Below are 14,203 nucleotides of genomic sequence, written 5' to 3'. Positions count from 1 at the left end.
CAGCACAAGTACCAGAGTATGGAGGGTGTGTGTGTATGTCATGCAGTGAATAGAGAAACATAGTGAAGTACTTAGGGGCATGGGTTCTAGGGTCACACTTCTAGAACTGACATTTCTGCTTACTGGCTCTGTAATCAGAGCTAGAATTGTTATGAAGTTAAAGAACAGTATCTGGTACCTAATAGGTGCTCAATAAGTAACAAGTGTTAGCAACTGTTGCTGTTGTCTTTGGATGGGTGGTTGGTTTATCTCACCTTGAAAGATTTTGAGTTTCTAGTTATGTAACTGTGTGATGATATTGCTGTGAATTAAGAAGATGGTAACCAGGAAACAAGCAAAAATAAAATTGGGATAGTTCAATTCTACAATTGAGATATGAATATAACTCTGGTCTCTTAAACCAGGGTATATCACTCTAATAACTATCTTGATTTGTCCTTTTGGAGTGTTGGAATTCTTCCACCTACCCGTCCAGAGTAGTTTCAAGAGGCTGGTACTGCACAACTCACCATAGCTCATGTTTTTCTTGGTCTCATAGATAAAGTGGCCTTATGAATAGGAATGCCTGCCAAGACACCAGAATTGGAGATGATGGATGAAGATCGGCTAATTGAAGAAGTCTTGGATAAGTTTGTTAATTGTCATGAGCAAACATATGAAGAATTTCTGAGAACGTTCACTCATCTTTCAAAAGGTAAGATGGAAAAGTAAACTTTCTATGACAGTAGTGAAGTGAGAGTTGCTCAGTGGTATCTGACTCTTGGCGACCCCATGGACTGTAGCCCCCCAGACCCCTCTGTCCCTGGGGGTTCTCCAGGCAAGGGTACTGGAGTGTATCCTCCCCATGTCCTCCTCCAGGGGATCTTCCTAACCCAAGGATCGAACCCTGGTCTCTTGCATTGCAGGTGGATTCTTTACCAACGGAGCCACCAGGGAAGCCCAGTAGAGATAACGAATTTTATTATGATTTTATGTCTTTGCTGTCTTTTCAGAAAGACTATTGAATGAGCATTCATTCATTCCATTATTTTGATCAGGTTATTCTCATCAAGGCATTTGCAACTGATGCATATAAATGCTAACTTTTTTATCCAGCCAAGAGTTGTATTGTGGAATCTGAGCCATTGAATTTGAGAACTAAAAGGACCCAAGAAATCATTTAGTATAATCCCTTTGTTTTAGTTTTGAAAAAATACAAGTGCAAAGAGTCCAGGCTTTTAAGAGCACACTGAAAACATTGAAGAAACCTAGCACCATGCAGGATATGGAGTCACACCATACACGTTTGGATTCTGGCATTGCTTCTTTCTGGCTTGAGGGGACGTCACTTGAGTAGAGGGGGGATATTCATAGTACCATAAAGGTTGATGAAGGCTAATTGCGATAATCCATGTAAACCTCTTAGCATAGTGGCTAGCTTGTAAATGCTTAATGAAGGCTAGGTATTATTATTGTTTATTGTGGTGATATCATGCTGTGGTTTCTGTAGAATGGAAACCACCCTTTAGACCAGAAGTGATAACTGAAGCCCTAAAAGCCAAACGCGTGCTGTGTTTCGTAATGTGTTTGGTTACCTCATGCAGTATTGTTATTGTTTTATTGAGCCAACATTTAAAAGTTGGAAATGTTACACAAAAATCTTGATGTTCTATTTTTTCTTTTTTCTGATTAAGTGAGAAGACGGTTGCCTCTTATTTCCCTGATGGCAGTATCAGCAGCTAGAGTTCAGGAGCCTTACACTTACCCTGTGACCTTACTAGTGTGATACACTCTCTGGCTCTCACACACCCTAAAACTGTGTGCATATCCTGCCTGCTTCCTTCACGCCACTGGCTTCTATAGGCATTGAGTTCTGTTTCGACTGCCATTGGCTTGCTCTCAACCTTGGTCCTTTTTGGGTCATGACTCCACATTTGGGAGACTGTTGACTTACATGTATCTTGGACTCAACTCCAGGGCCCTAATGGGGCCTGGGAATACAGACTTTTTAAAAGTTCCTATGGTGATTCTAATGTGTACCCAGGATTGAAAATAGGGAGTTCCATAATTTCTTAGGTTATAACAATCTCAGGATCCTCAGCTCCATGATTTGAAGCCATAATTCATGTGTCCTTAACAAATGTAAAAGAAGTGAAGTTATAATGAAGAAAAGGAAAAGAGATTCTAACCTGTTTCTTTTATTGTACAAGGTAGTGGGAATATCTATCTGTTTTGTTTACTCTTAAGGGAAATATGGCAACCTACTCCAGTGTTCTGGTCTGGAGAATCCCAGGGACGGCGGAGCCTGGTGGGGTGCCGTCTATGGGGACACACAGAGTCGAACACAACTGAAGCGACTTAGCAGCAGCAGCAGCAGCAAGGGAAGTAGGGTTAGGGCTCCAAAATCACTGCAGATGGTGATTGTAGCCATGAAATTAAAAGACGCTTACTCCTTGGAAGGAAAGTTATGACCGACCTAGATAGCACATTAAGAAGCAGAGATATTACTTTGCCAACAAAGGTCCGTCTAGTCAAGGCTATGGTTTTTCCAGTGGTCATGTATGGATGTGAGAGTTGGACTGTGAAGAAAGCTTAGCGCCGAAGAATTGATGCTTTTGAACTGTGGTGTTGGAGAAGACTCTTGTGAGTCCCTTGGACTGCAAGGAGATCCAACCAGTCCATCCTAAAGGAGACCAGTCCTGGGTGTTTATTGGAAGGACTAATGTTGAGGCTGAAACTCCAATACTTTGGCCACCTCATGCGAAGAGTTGACTCATTGGAAAAGACTCTGATGCTGGGAGGGATTGGGGGCAAGAGGAGAAGGGGACGACAGAGGATGAGATGGCTGGATGGCATCACCAACTCGATGGAGATGAGTTTGAGTGAACTCCGGGAGTTGGTGATGGACAAGGAGGCCTGGCGTGCTACAATCTATGGGGTCACAAAGAGTTGGACACGACTGAGCAATTGAACTGAACTGAACTGAAAGGGAAATAGAGAATTTAGGAAATACTTTGTTAAGTTGGGGCTGAGAATGATCTATTTTGGTATCATATGTGGATCAAATTAATCTTGATAATGGCCAAATCACCATTTGTCTTATGCACATGGATTTAGGAAGATGCTTGCCTTCTCAGAGTCTAATGATTTAGTTTCATGTTTTCCAGACCCACACATGCATGGTTGTGTGAATGGCTGGGGCAGGCTGTGGAAACAAGGATAAAACTGGCAGAATTCATGCATTTTGGTATGCCAGTGGCATTTTGATAACCCAGATTATTTTGGAACTTACTTGTAAGGCTGACTTTATTTTTGTACTCTGGAAGTGTAAGAACTTCTTGCAAGGACTTGGATATTTTAAGGAGGTTACACTGTTTTTGTTTTTCCGGGTAAGGAGTCTGTTCTGTTTGCAGATTTCTGTGTGCTCATTCCATGCCCAGAGAATCTGTTGCAGATGTGGTGACTTCATTTTGAGTTCAGTTTAGGCCCCAAATTGAGCTGAAATAAATGATGATGCAAGTTACATAAACTGCATCTCCAAGCACACTAGTTTTTTCCCTTTCAAAATATCCTTAGGCACCAGTTCACATTATAAACTAATGACCTGAAAAAATTCCTCCTAGAGCACAAGAGCTGTGAGTGCAAAAATATGTCTTAAATCACTAAGTGTCCTTTCTTACCCTGAAACTTTTAAATACCTCTGAAAAACCACATAGGACTTAGGGTCGGGCCTAAGAGTTGAATGATAGCCAACAGAGTTGGCCACAGTCAATGCAGTTAGCTCTGTTTGAAGGAAGATCTGAAAGCTTTTTCTTCAGTTGTCTCCTGCTTTCCAGCCCTTCATTTGTCTTGGTATTTGGTTGTTGTGCTAATATGAAGTGGAATCTTGTCTGTGTTAAAGTAGTTCTCACCGTGTATAGTTACGTACGTTTCTTTAGTTTCTCAAGTATGCTTTCACTGATTGACTCTTCTATTTATTTTTGTAATAGTTACCTGCCAGAACGCATATGAGATTCATTTTCTTTCCGAGAGTGTTAAAAGGGTCAGTAATCCTATTAAAAATATTTCCCTGGAAAAAATTAAACTAGAGCCTTTTTGAAGAAATTCACGTTACTGCTTCAGGTGCTTGGGAAACAGTTGGAAACTGTTAATATTGTAGCATAATTCTCACTCCAGTACATTTATATTGACTATGTTTTGCAGTTTTTTTTTTTAAGCAGCTCTGGTTTTTATAATCATGGTGCATATTTGATGATAAATACTGTGTTTTACCAAAATGTTTAAAGAGATATATTGCTTATTAATTTTAAGCAGACATTTTAATTGAATTCTTCAGTTCAAGAAGGTTAAGACTGAGTTTAAGATTTGTATTAGAAAATTAGTGTGCAGATTTTGAGTTTGTTCATTATCAGTGAAGACATTATTATATTTTTGACATTATTGTAGATAAAAATAAGAGGCTGACTTTCAATCTTTGATATTTCAGCTTCTTTGTGAATATAATTAATTGATACCAGACTGTGTGTCTAAAGGGAAAAAAAATGCTTCTTCCTCCTTGTTATGTTTCTATCATTGTTTAGGTTACAAAAACACAGATATAAATAATTACATTTGATTTTCTGTTAATGCATTCATTCATTTATTCATTCAACAGTCCTCTGAGTGTCTTCTTGTCTGAATTTCTTGTTTTATACGCTAAGGATTCAAAACATTTAAGGTATAGTTTGTGTTCACCAACACTCATTGTCTCCCACACATACACACACACACTCACACCATTATTGTCTTTTTTTGTGTGTGCTTCAGAGTAAATGATTAATTTCCATTAAGATTGCCAGTTTTTACCAATTTCAGCTTAAAATGCTTTGGAAATTGAGATGAATCTACTGTAATTTTGTGATTAACTCTTAAATAAGACTTTGCTTTTCATTCTCTCATTTCATTCTTTAAATACCTGGGATCCAGATTCCCAAGTGATTTTATCAGTTTCTATATTATCACATAATAACAGCTTTCTACTCACTGCCATATTTATACACTTAAACCAGTTGAGATCAAAGATTTTGTTTCTGATTTTGATGTGTTCTTGTTTTCTTTATGCCATTCTCATTTCCCTTCCAACACTTCATGCTTTTAGCCTTTTATTGTTCTTTGAACATATATTTGGAAAAAAAAAAAAAAAACCCTGTCAACTCAACCTGCCTTTTTCCCTTCATACTTGTTAATATTTGAATGAAATCCCCCCTTAGGTAGAATACTATGTGTCTGAATGTTCTGGACAAATGGCCACACCTGTGACTTTATAATCAGGTTGTGGTCTAGTCTTTTGATTGTCTCAAAATTTTAGTCTCAAAATCTCTAAATATGTTTCAGTTTTTCTTAGGTTCTAATACTCTTAATAGCAGGAGAGGGTTTGACCTACCCTTATTGATAAGCAGCTAACATTTATTAAGTACTAGGAATTATGCTTGGCACTTTACCTGGATCATCTCAAACTTTGTAATAACCTAGTAAATTTCTTTTTTTCCATTGTAACTTTTAAAATTTTTATTATTCTCCATTTACAGATGAGAAAACCAAGGCTTAAGTTTAAGTAAATTGCTGTTGTGGACTAAATTTTGCCCCTTCAAAGTTTATCTGTTGCAGCCCTAACTGGCAAGGTGACTGCGTTTGGAGACAGGGCCTTTTAAGAAGTAATGAAGACTAAACGATGTCGTAAGGTGGGGCCCTAGTTCAGTATGACTGGTGTCCTCCTGGAGAGAGATGCGCCAGGGATGCATGCACACAGAGGAAAGACCACGGGAGGCCACTGCAAGGAGGCAGCCTTTTGCAAGCTAAGGGGAGGGACCTCAGGAGAAAAGCAAACCAGCACACGCCTTGATCTTGGACTTCTGGATTCTAGAAGTGTGGGAAAATAAATTTGTGTTGTTTCACGCCACCTAGTCTGTGGTGAATTGCTATGGCAGCCCTAACAGAATTACCTAAGGTCCTGTAACTGTTTAGTGATGGCATTGGAATATGGGCCTAGTCATCGTAGCGCTAAAGCCCATACCCTGAGCTGTTTCAGTTTTCTACCTTCCACATTGCAGCTGGGCAGTTCTCGAGACCTGGGGAGTCCCTGGCATGTGGGTAATGTGAATCATAGGAATGGATGTGCTTCCTCAAAATATAATTACTCTGTCTTCTCCAGAGTGTAAGCTCCATGAGGTCTAGTTGCTTGAGGGTTTTGTTCATTATTATTATTTTCGTGTCTAAAGCAGTGACTGGTAATGTAGAGTAAATTGATGCTTAATAAATATTTGTTGAATAAATGAAATAAAAAGAAAATAAGAGAACGCAGGATGGCAGAAAGATGGACAGGAGGTCCTCAGACCAGACCCTAAAGGACATCCACATGTAATGGCTAGGCACAGAAAGAAGAGCCTGCAAAAGATGCCCTGATGTCATGATGCCCTGAGTTTGGAGTTGATATACTAGCTAATTGGGAGCCATAGTGGAATTTGATCATGCGTGTGCACACACACACAAAGTGATTTTGAAAAACAGAGGCAAAGAAGGAGAGAAGCACCTAGAGTCAGGGAGACTAGCTTAGCCAGGAGGCTGAGCAGAAACACATATAAGGTGGTACAGACTCCATTAGGGCCATGGAGAAGGAAATAGAAAGAAAATAGGGCCAGTGAGACTCTGCAAGTGAGGAAGTGCAGCCCTTGGTAACGGGTGACTGACAGAGGATTAGGGAGAAGAAACAGCCAAAGATGGGTCACAAGTGTCCTGCCTGGAGATCCCAAGGCCCACCGAGGCCAACTTGTTCACAGTTCTCCTTTCAGGAGCCTTTTATTTTTTTTCCTTACTGAGTGTATGTTCTGTCAAAGAGCTTAGAATCTTGGGCTGGGATTTGGTTTACACTTCTGGACTGATAAACTTCGAGTTGTCATTTCAGCCAAAGGGATATGTATCACCATTCACCCTTGACAACTTCTAAAAAAGGTAATTAAAAATGAAACTGGTGACAGCACATAAAGCAACACGTTTCCAAAGCTGACATATCATTTTGGTCCCCAAAGCTATCTTGAATTTGATCGTTAGCAATGCATCTTTAAGACTTCCCCAGGGAGACGAAGCATCTTTTCTCCATCTGAAGAATGAATTTAAAACCTGCCATTGACAAATACCACAGAGAAAAATAGAGAAAGCAGCTGGCCCTCTTACCAATTTCAGAGCAGGAAAGGAATTTCAGTAAAGCATAAAAACAGCTTTCTCTCATAAAAGAAAGCACGACAACAAAACATAATCCTTGCTGCATAGCCTTTTGCAGTTGTTTTCTGTTGAGTATTAGAGACCAGTGGGCTTAGCACTGTTTTGACACCCTCACCACTGGCAGATTGCCCACCAGTGGGAGTTGGAAACGAACTGACCAGCTTTATACTTCCAGGTGGATCTTAAGCCACTTTTTCTGTGCTGTTGTTATCAGTCATTTAATTCCCTACTGAATATTGAGTGGTGTTTATAGTTCACAGGCCATTTGTAGTGTCTTTCTGTTTCCTTTTTTATATAAGCCACATTTTAAAAAAAAAAAAAAGGCAACTCGGGAAGCACTTTTACAAATGTGAATTTAACAGTAAAGTGCACTGTTGAAAATAGCACAGCAAGTAGTAATAAACTTGCTCTAAATTAGGATGTAGACCATGGGGATGTTAACTTCAGAGAAATTTGTAGAAGGCATCAAATGAGGATTTGCTAATAAAAGCAAGTAGGCAATTAAAAAAAATCCACCTAATTAATCTGGCATCCAAACGGAGAGAATAAGGATTGACTGATTGATTGATGTTTTTTGAGGTGGGGTTATTGGTCTGTCTAGTCAAGGCTATGGTTTTTCCAGTGGTCACGTATGAACGTGAGAGTTGGACTATAAAGAAAGCTGAGCGCCAAAGAATCGATGCTTTTGAACTGTGGTGTTGGAGAAAGCGGAAAAGGCAATGGCACCCCACTCCAGTACTCTTGCGTGGAAAATCCCATGGACGGAGGGGCCTGGTGGGCTGCAGCCCATGGGGTCGCTAGGAGTCGGACACAACTGAGCGACTTCACTTTCACTTTTCACTTTCATGCATTGGAGAAGGAAATGGCAACCCACTCCAGTGTTCTTGCCTGGAGAATCTCTTGAGAGTCCCTTGGACTGCAAGGAGAGCCAGCCAGTCCATCCTAAAGGAGATCAGTCCTGGGTGTTCATTGGAAGGACTGATGATGAAGCTGAAACTCCAGTACTTAGGCCCCCTGATGCGAAAAGTTGACTCATTTGAAAAGACCCTGATGCTGGGAAAGATTGAGGGCAGGAGGAGAAGGGGATGACAGAGGATGAGATGGTTAGATGGCATCACCGACTCAACGGACTTGGGTTTGGGTGGACTCTGGGAGTTGGTGATGGACAGGGAGGCCTGGCGTGCTGCGGTTCATGGGGTCGCAAAGAGTCGGACACGACTGAGTGACTGAACTGTACTGATTGCTGAAAAGACTAAAAGGAAAAGAAAAAAACTCATGATTTTATATCGGTCATACATTTAGTGGCTGCCTGTATGTGACATATTTATCACAGCATTAATATCAGATAAACACCGAAGGAGAAAAGAAGTATTGGATGAAGTGAGCTACTTTATAGCAGAGTCCAGTGGAAGAAATACCATCAGCTGTTTAACCTGTTCTTTCACTTTGGGGGAACATCTGCAAATGGTAATTAAGCAATTTTCATTTGTTTCTCTATTTCTTTTGTCATCACTAAATCACTACACTTGGGGAAAAATTGGCAAATTATGAAACACAGAAAACTGCTGGTTCAGTTGCAGAAGGAAATCCACCCCCCACCAAACTATGATGGATTTTGAGCTGATCAAGCCATTTTGCCTTAGATATATTAGCATAAATCTTCAGCTGCAGTTGTTACAATTCATATTCATTCTGCACAGGAATATTTGGTCCATAGATAGTCGTTTGTTTTCTGTGTCTGCTGTAGTTTAGGTGTAATTGGATAAGGAAAGAAAATGTATTTAAGTATTTACAACATTCTGAATTACAATCATTAAATTATTTTTGGCAGTGTTTTTGACATGTATTTTCTTACAGTAAATGTATTTTCTGGTGTGTTTTCTCAGTAAAACACACAAAAGATATTATGTGAAGTTTTAAATCTGGTTTATGTCCTAATAAATGAGTCATTTTCTTTCTCTTTTTATAACTTCTCAACACACACATACTATATATTATTTAGCATATTTTATATGTATGCGTAAATTAGAGAGGTGTACTTTCTTGGGCAAATCGAATTTTGAACTTTTCAAAACACAAGCAAAGAATTACTGGTAGCCAAAGAACTCTTTTTTTTTTGGGGGGGGAGGGGTTGCACTGGGTCTTTGTTGCTGCACGTGGGTTTTCTCTAGTTGTGGAATTGGGGTGCGAGGGCTTCTCATTATGGGGGCTTCTCTTGTCGCATATCATTGGCTCTAGATGTGTGGGCTCAGAAGTTGTGGCACATGGGCTTAGTCACTTTGCGGCATGTGGAATATTCCCAGATCAGGGATTGAACCCATCTCCCCTGCATTGGCAGGCGGATTCTTAACCACTGGACCACCGGGGAAGTCCCCAAAGAAACTTTTAAGATGGTCACTATCATCCTTTAAGTAGTCAATTTAAACAATATAAAGTGCATGCACGTTTGTTTAGAATGCTGAGGAAGACTTGGCAACCGCCTCCAGTATTCTTGCCTGGGAAATCCCATGGACAGAGAAGCCTGGCAGGCTATGGTCCATAGGGTTGCAAAGAGTCGGACACGCTGAAGTGACTTAGCACACATGCACGCATTTCTCAAAAATCATTGTTGTCAATGTATTGTTATACTTGATGGAAAAAACTAAATTACTGGACTTGAAACTGAGATGGTCGAGAGACTGTGTCCTTTCACTCCGTGAGTGGGTACATGTTCACATCTGGATGGTTTTAGCAATGTTCTTTCAGGCATGGAACAATAATATTTTCTTTGAAATGGTCCACTAAACCCAAAGGGATACAAACAGGAAACCGTGTTTTAACCAAACTCTTATCTTTCTTATATGAAAATCAAACCGCATCTGTCTAGTATGCCACTTTCTGTCTTTTTTCCCTTCCTATTCGGATGTGTCCCAGATGGGGTAGGCTGAAGTGACGCTAGTTAGCTCACTCTTTTTGCAGCCATTGCTCCCTTAGCACGTTGAGGAACCGCTGGACCATTTTTACATGCTTTCCGGACTTAGCTTCTTTTATTCTAGTTTCTGTGGTGTGCCAATCACTGGTTAGAAAAGAAGGGTTGTGAGCCAAGTACCATTTTTTCCCCTACCTTCTCCAAATCATGCTTTGTGTGACTTGTAGCCACTCATCTAATTTCTGAGTACTGATTCTAGTTCCTAATTGTGGTGTCAATCCAGTTTTTCTTGCTAATGTTGAGGCCATTTCTGTATTGAGTGTGTTCCTGCTGTAATTCAGGCATTGAGTTGGAATCTGGGAATACAGAAAAATGAGACAGAAATATGTCATTCTTACTAATTTCTGTGTACTGGGTGTCCCAAATGCTCTAGATGTATGAAAAAGCAATAGCAATCTGTATATTTGTAGACATTATAGTTATAGATTGATTGAGGAGCCAGTGCTCACTACTCTTTTAAACAGTGCTGATTAAACAGTATCCAGGATATTGCCTTTGGTTTTGGAGTCTCAGTTTTAGGTTGAATAAACGCTTAATATGAGTTAAGAAAAGAGCAATAAGAATGTTTAGAAACAGTGGATTTTCAGACTTTTCTTTGGTTTTTTGTTTCAAGGTTTTTTTTTTTTTTTACATTCAAGGATGTCTTGTAGTACTCTGAAAAAAAACGAGAGTGTGAAAGACATGTATAGTTTATCTCTGTGTTTGCATTGCTCTCACACATCAATGTATGAGTCCTGTGTTATTACAGATTTGTACAGAAGAGGTTATTCTACCTCATGAAGTTTGAAAACTTGTAGGAAGCCTTTATTTATGAAGGAGACAGAAAAAAAATTACTCCAGCTTTCTCCAACCTGTGTGAGTGAAAGAGATTGTCTTAAGTAGATGCATCTTTGTGTAGGCAGGCAGAAGGGCATGATCTCAGAGTGAAGGGGAGTTTCTTAGGTTGGCAGGATTTAGTTTTATGGGGAACTTAGTATACTGCCCTTGTATTTCTTATTTTGTCATAGGTAGGATGATTGTAATGGAAAGGATGCTATTCTAGTATAGGATTCAGAAGACTGGGTCCTGACATTCATGAATTCTCTGAGATTGTAGACCTGCCGCTTACTCTCTCAGAGTCTGTATATCAGGGATAATCCTGTCTGCTTGGTGTCTCTTATGGTTGTGGAGATAATGAGATGAAATATACATGAAGATTCTCGGTAAATTTTAAAGATTTACTCTCAAGTATTATGATTATGCGGGCTATTTATAATTTAAAAGAGGAAGATCAAGGTTAAATATAAAGAAATCTTGACTTTACAGTATAAAAAGTGTAAAATACTACCTATAGTATTTTATATTTTTGTAAGATGTTATATATTTCGGTATAGTTTTCCGCACTTCTTCACTGAAGTAGCTAAAACCAGCTATGTGTAGTGCGTATTGTGTAGTGTCTAAGTGTGTATTATGTAGTGTGATACTGTACAATGCAGGGAATAATCCTACACTGGCCTCTGGTGGAGGGACTAAATAATATGTCTACGTGGATCCTTCAGGCAAAGGCATTTGTGTGCTTTGACAAAGATGAGGCATAAGAAACCTCTAATTATAAATTTTTTAGATACTGCTCCATGGAATCTTTACTTGGGACTCTCACCCGAGGTATATGTAAAGATCACCTGGGAGAGGCTTATTAAAATGCAGGTTCCTGGGGACCAGTCTCCCAACTCTGATTTCCAGTTCTTATGTGGAGCCCAGGAACTTTGACTTTCAGACCAGCTTTGATAAACACCCTAAATGAGATTAAGGAAGGGTGTGGGAAGATGGATGAATTCCTCAGAATTCTGGGCTTTTGTATATATAGAATTTCTCTAGGAATAGTTGCATAGCTTTCATGAAATTGTCCACACTTTACCCAAAGGGTAAGGACAAGTATTGTACTTTAAATATCACTTTTAATTTAATGCCACCATTTTACATTATTTAAAAGATACTTTGACAGTGAAAAAGCATGGCAGGTTGCAGGAATGATAAAAAAATTTTTTTAATTGTTTTAAACTGAAATATAGTTGATTTATAATGCATTGATTTCTGCTGTGTAGCAGAGTGACCCAGTTATACACATGTACATGTTCTTTTCCATTATGGTTTCTCTCAGGATGTTGGAATAAAGTTCCCTGTGCTGTACAGTAAGACCTTGTGGTTTATCCATTCTATATACAATCCTTTGCATCTACTGACTCCAAGCTCCCAGTCCGTCCCTCACCTGCCGCACCCTCCTCGGCGACCGTAAGCCTGCTCTCTGGGTTTGCGAGTCCGTTTCCGTTCTCTAGGTGGGTTCATTTGTGCCACACTTCAGGTTCTACGTACAAATTATATCATATGGTGTTTGTCTTTCTCTTTCTGACTTGCTTCGCTTTGTATGATAATGTCTGGTTGCAAAAATATATGGAGCAATTCACGAATTTGTATGACATCTTTGCTCTGGGGCCATGCTGATCTTCTCTTATTTAATAGCTGATCTTCTATTATTTCAGTTTTAGTGTATGTGCTACCAAAGTTCCCCAGTCACAGAGAAGTCTCCCGCCTGCTTCTGTTGCTACCAGAAGAGTGTTTGAGCATTTTATCATTAGCAAGCGCACAGGCAGGAGACTCGGGAGGCCACCCGGGCTACGGGGGCATCTTGTCACGTGTATTTCTAGGAAATGCCCCACCGATAATTTTGTACTTTTGGTAACTTTTCTGGTCTATGTTTCATACATGAAGCTTCTTGGTAAGCTTTAAAAATTTAGTCAAGCATAACATTTTATGATTGGGGTAACTGATTTATAAGAGGACCCATCCATAAAGAACAGACCTGTGGATGCAGTGTGGGAAGGAGAGGGTGGGATGAGTTGAGAGAGCAGCACTGAAACACAGACACTATGCTATACTAAGGCGCTTCAGTCGTGTTCGACCCTGTGTGACCCCATAGACGGCAGCCCACCAGGCTCCCCCGTCCCTGGGATTTTCCAGGCAAGAACACTGTAGTGGGTTGCCATTTCCTTCTCCAGTGCATGAAAGTGAAAAGTGAAAGTGAAGTCACTCAGTCGTGCCGGACTCTTACAACCCCATGGACTACAGCCTGCCAGGCTCCTCCATCCATGGGATTTTCCAGGAAAGAGTACTGGAGTGGGGTGCCATTGCCTTCTCCGAACGTAGACAGTACATATGTTAAATAGACAGTCAGTGGCAATTGCTGCATGGTGCAGGGAGCTCAAATCTATCGCTCTGTGGCAACCTAGAGGGGTGCGATGGGTGGGAGGTTTAAGACAGAGGGGACATATGTATACTTATGGCTGATTCATGTTGATGTATGGCAGAAGCCAACACAATATTGTAAAGTAATTATTCTCCAATTAAGAATAAATAAATTAAAAAAATTAAAGAGGGACCACAAAGTTAAATGCCAAAGGAGACTTTTGTCCAAAATATTAAAACATGTAAATGTAAAATACCATATATGTATGTTTTTCTCCAGTATTTTTAGGAAAGTCTTCTTAAGAAGGAAGGAGATGCATGTAGGTATTCTCCCTGAATTGAGGGTTTGAAAACAGAATGCTTTTCACCTCTATAAATGAATGTTTATTTATTTATTTTTTTTGTTCATGGTAGGAAATTAGAAAATACAGAGAGGCATCAAACATACGCACACACACAACAAAACAAAAAACATACTCTTTCTCTGGCAGGAAAATCTTTAGCTACTCTGTGGTCATTCAGAATGAAAGTTGTATTTCTCCTTCTCCCTTGCAATTGGGTATAGCCATTTGACTAAGTATGTGCCTGTAAGAAGTGAGGGGAACTGATGTGTGTAACTTTGAAGTCACATCCTCAGGAAACATGCCCTGGACTCTTTTTGTTTCATTTCCCCTGGCTCGAACTAGGCAATCATTGGAGCAATTCCATAGACCCAGAGGTGGAAGCCCTATGCTGAGGATGGCAGGGCACCCCACCAGCCTGGATCCCTGCGTCGTC

At 40.0% G+C, this 14,203-nt stretch overlaps 1 protein-coding gene and 1 pseudogene across 4 annotated transcripts in view; one reads left to right on the top strand and one right to left on the bottom strand.

Moving 5' to 3' along the window:
• IFTAP (intraflagellar transport associated protein) overlaps nt 1-14,203 on the top strand; it is a 65,854-nt gene that overhangs the window by 17,601 nt on the left and 34,050 nt on the right. For 3 of the 4 annotated variants that reach the window (XM_005890915.2, XM_070383538.1, XM_070383539.1), the window contains one exon: nt 539-694. In XM_005890915.2, coding sequence (XP_005890977.2) covers nt 562-694 — 133 coding nt within the window. In that variant the 5' untranslated portion in view covers nt 539-561. Of the gene's footprint in view, nt 1-514; nt 695-14,203 lie in introns of all 4 variants that reach the window. The other variant, XM_070383541.1, reaches the window with a different exon arrangement.
• LOC138991058 (U6 spliceosomal RNA) lies at nt 12,629-12,749 on the bottom strand (annotated as a pseudogene).

The sequence above is a fragment of the Bos mutus genome, chromosome 15, assembly GCF_027580195.1.
Source record: "Bos mutus isolate GX-2022 chromosome 15, NWIPB_WYAK_1.1, whole genome shotgun sequence".
NCBI lineage: Eukaryota > Metazoa > Chordata > Mammalia > Artiodactyla > Bovidae > Bos > Bos mutus.
This window is presented reverse-complemented; position numbering and strand designations above follow the sequence as displayed.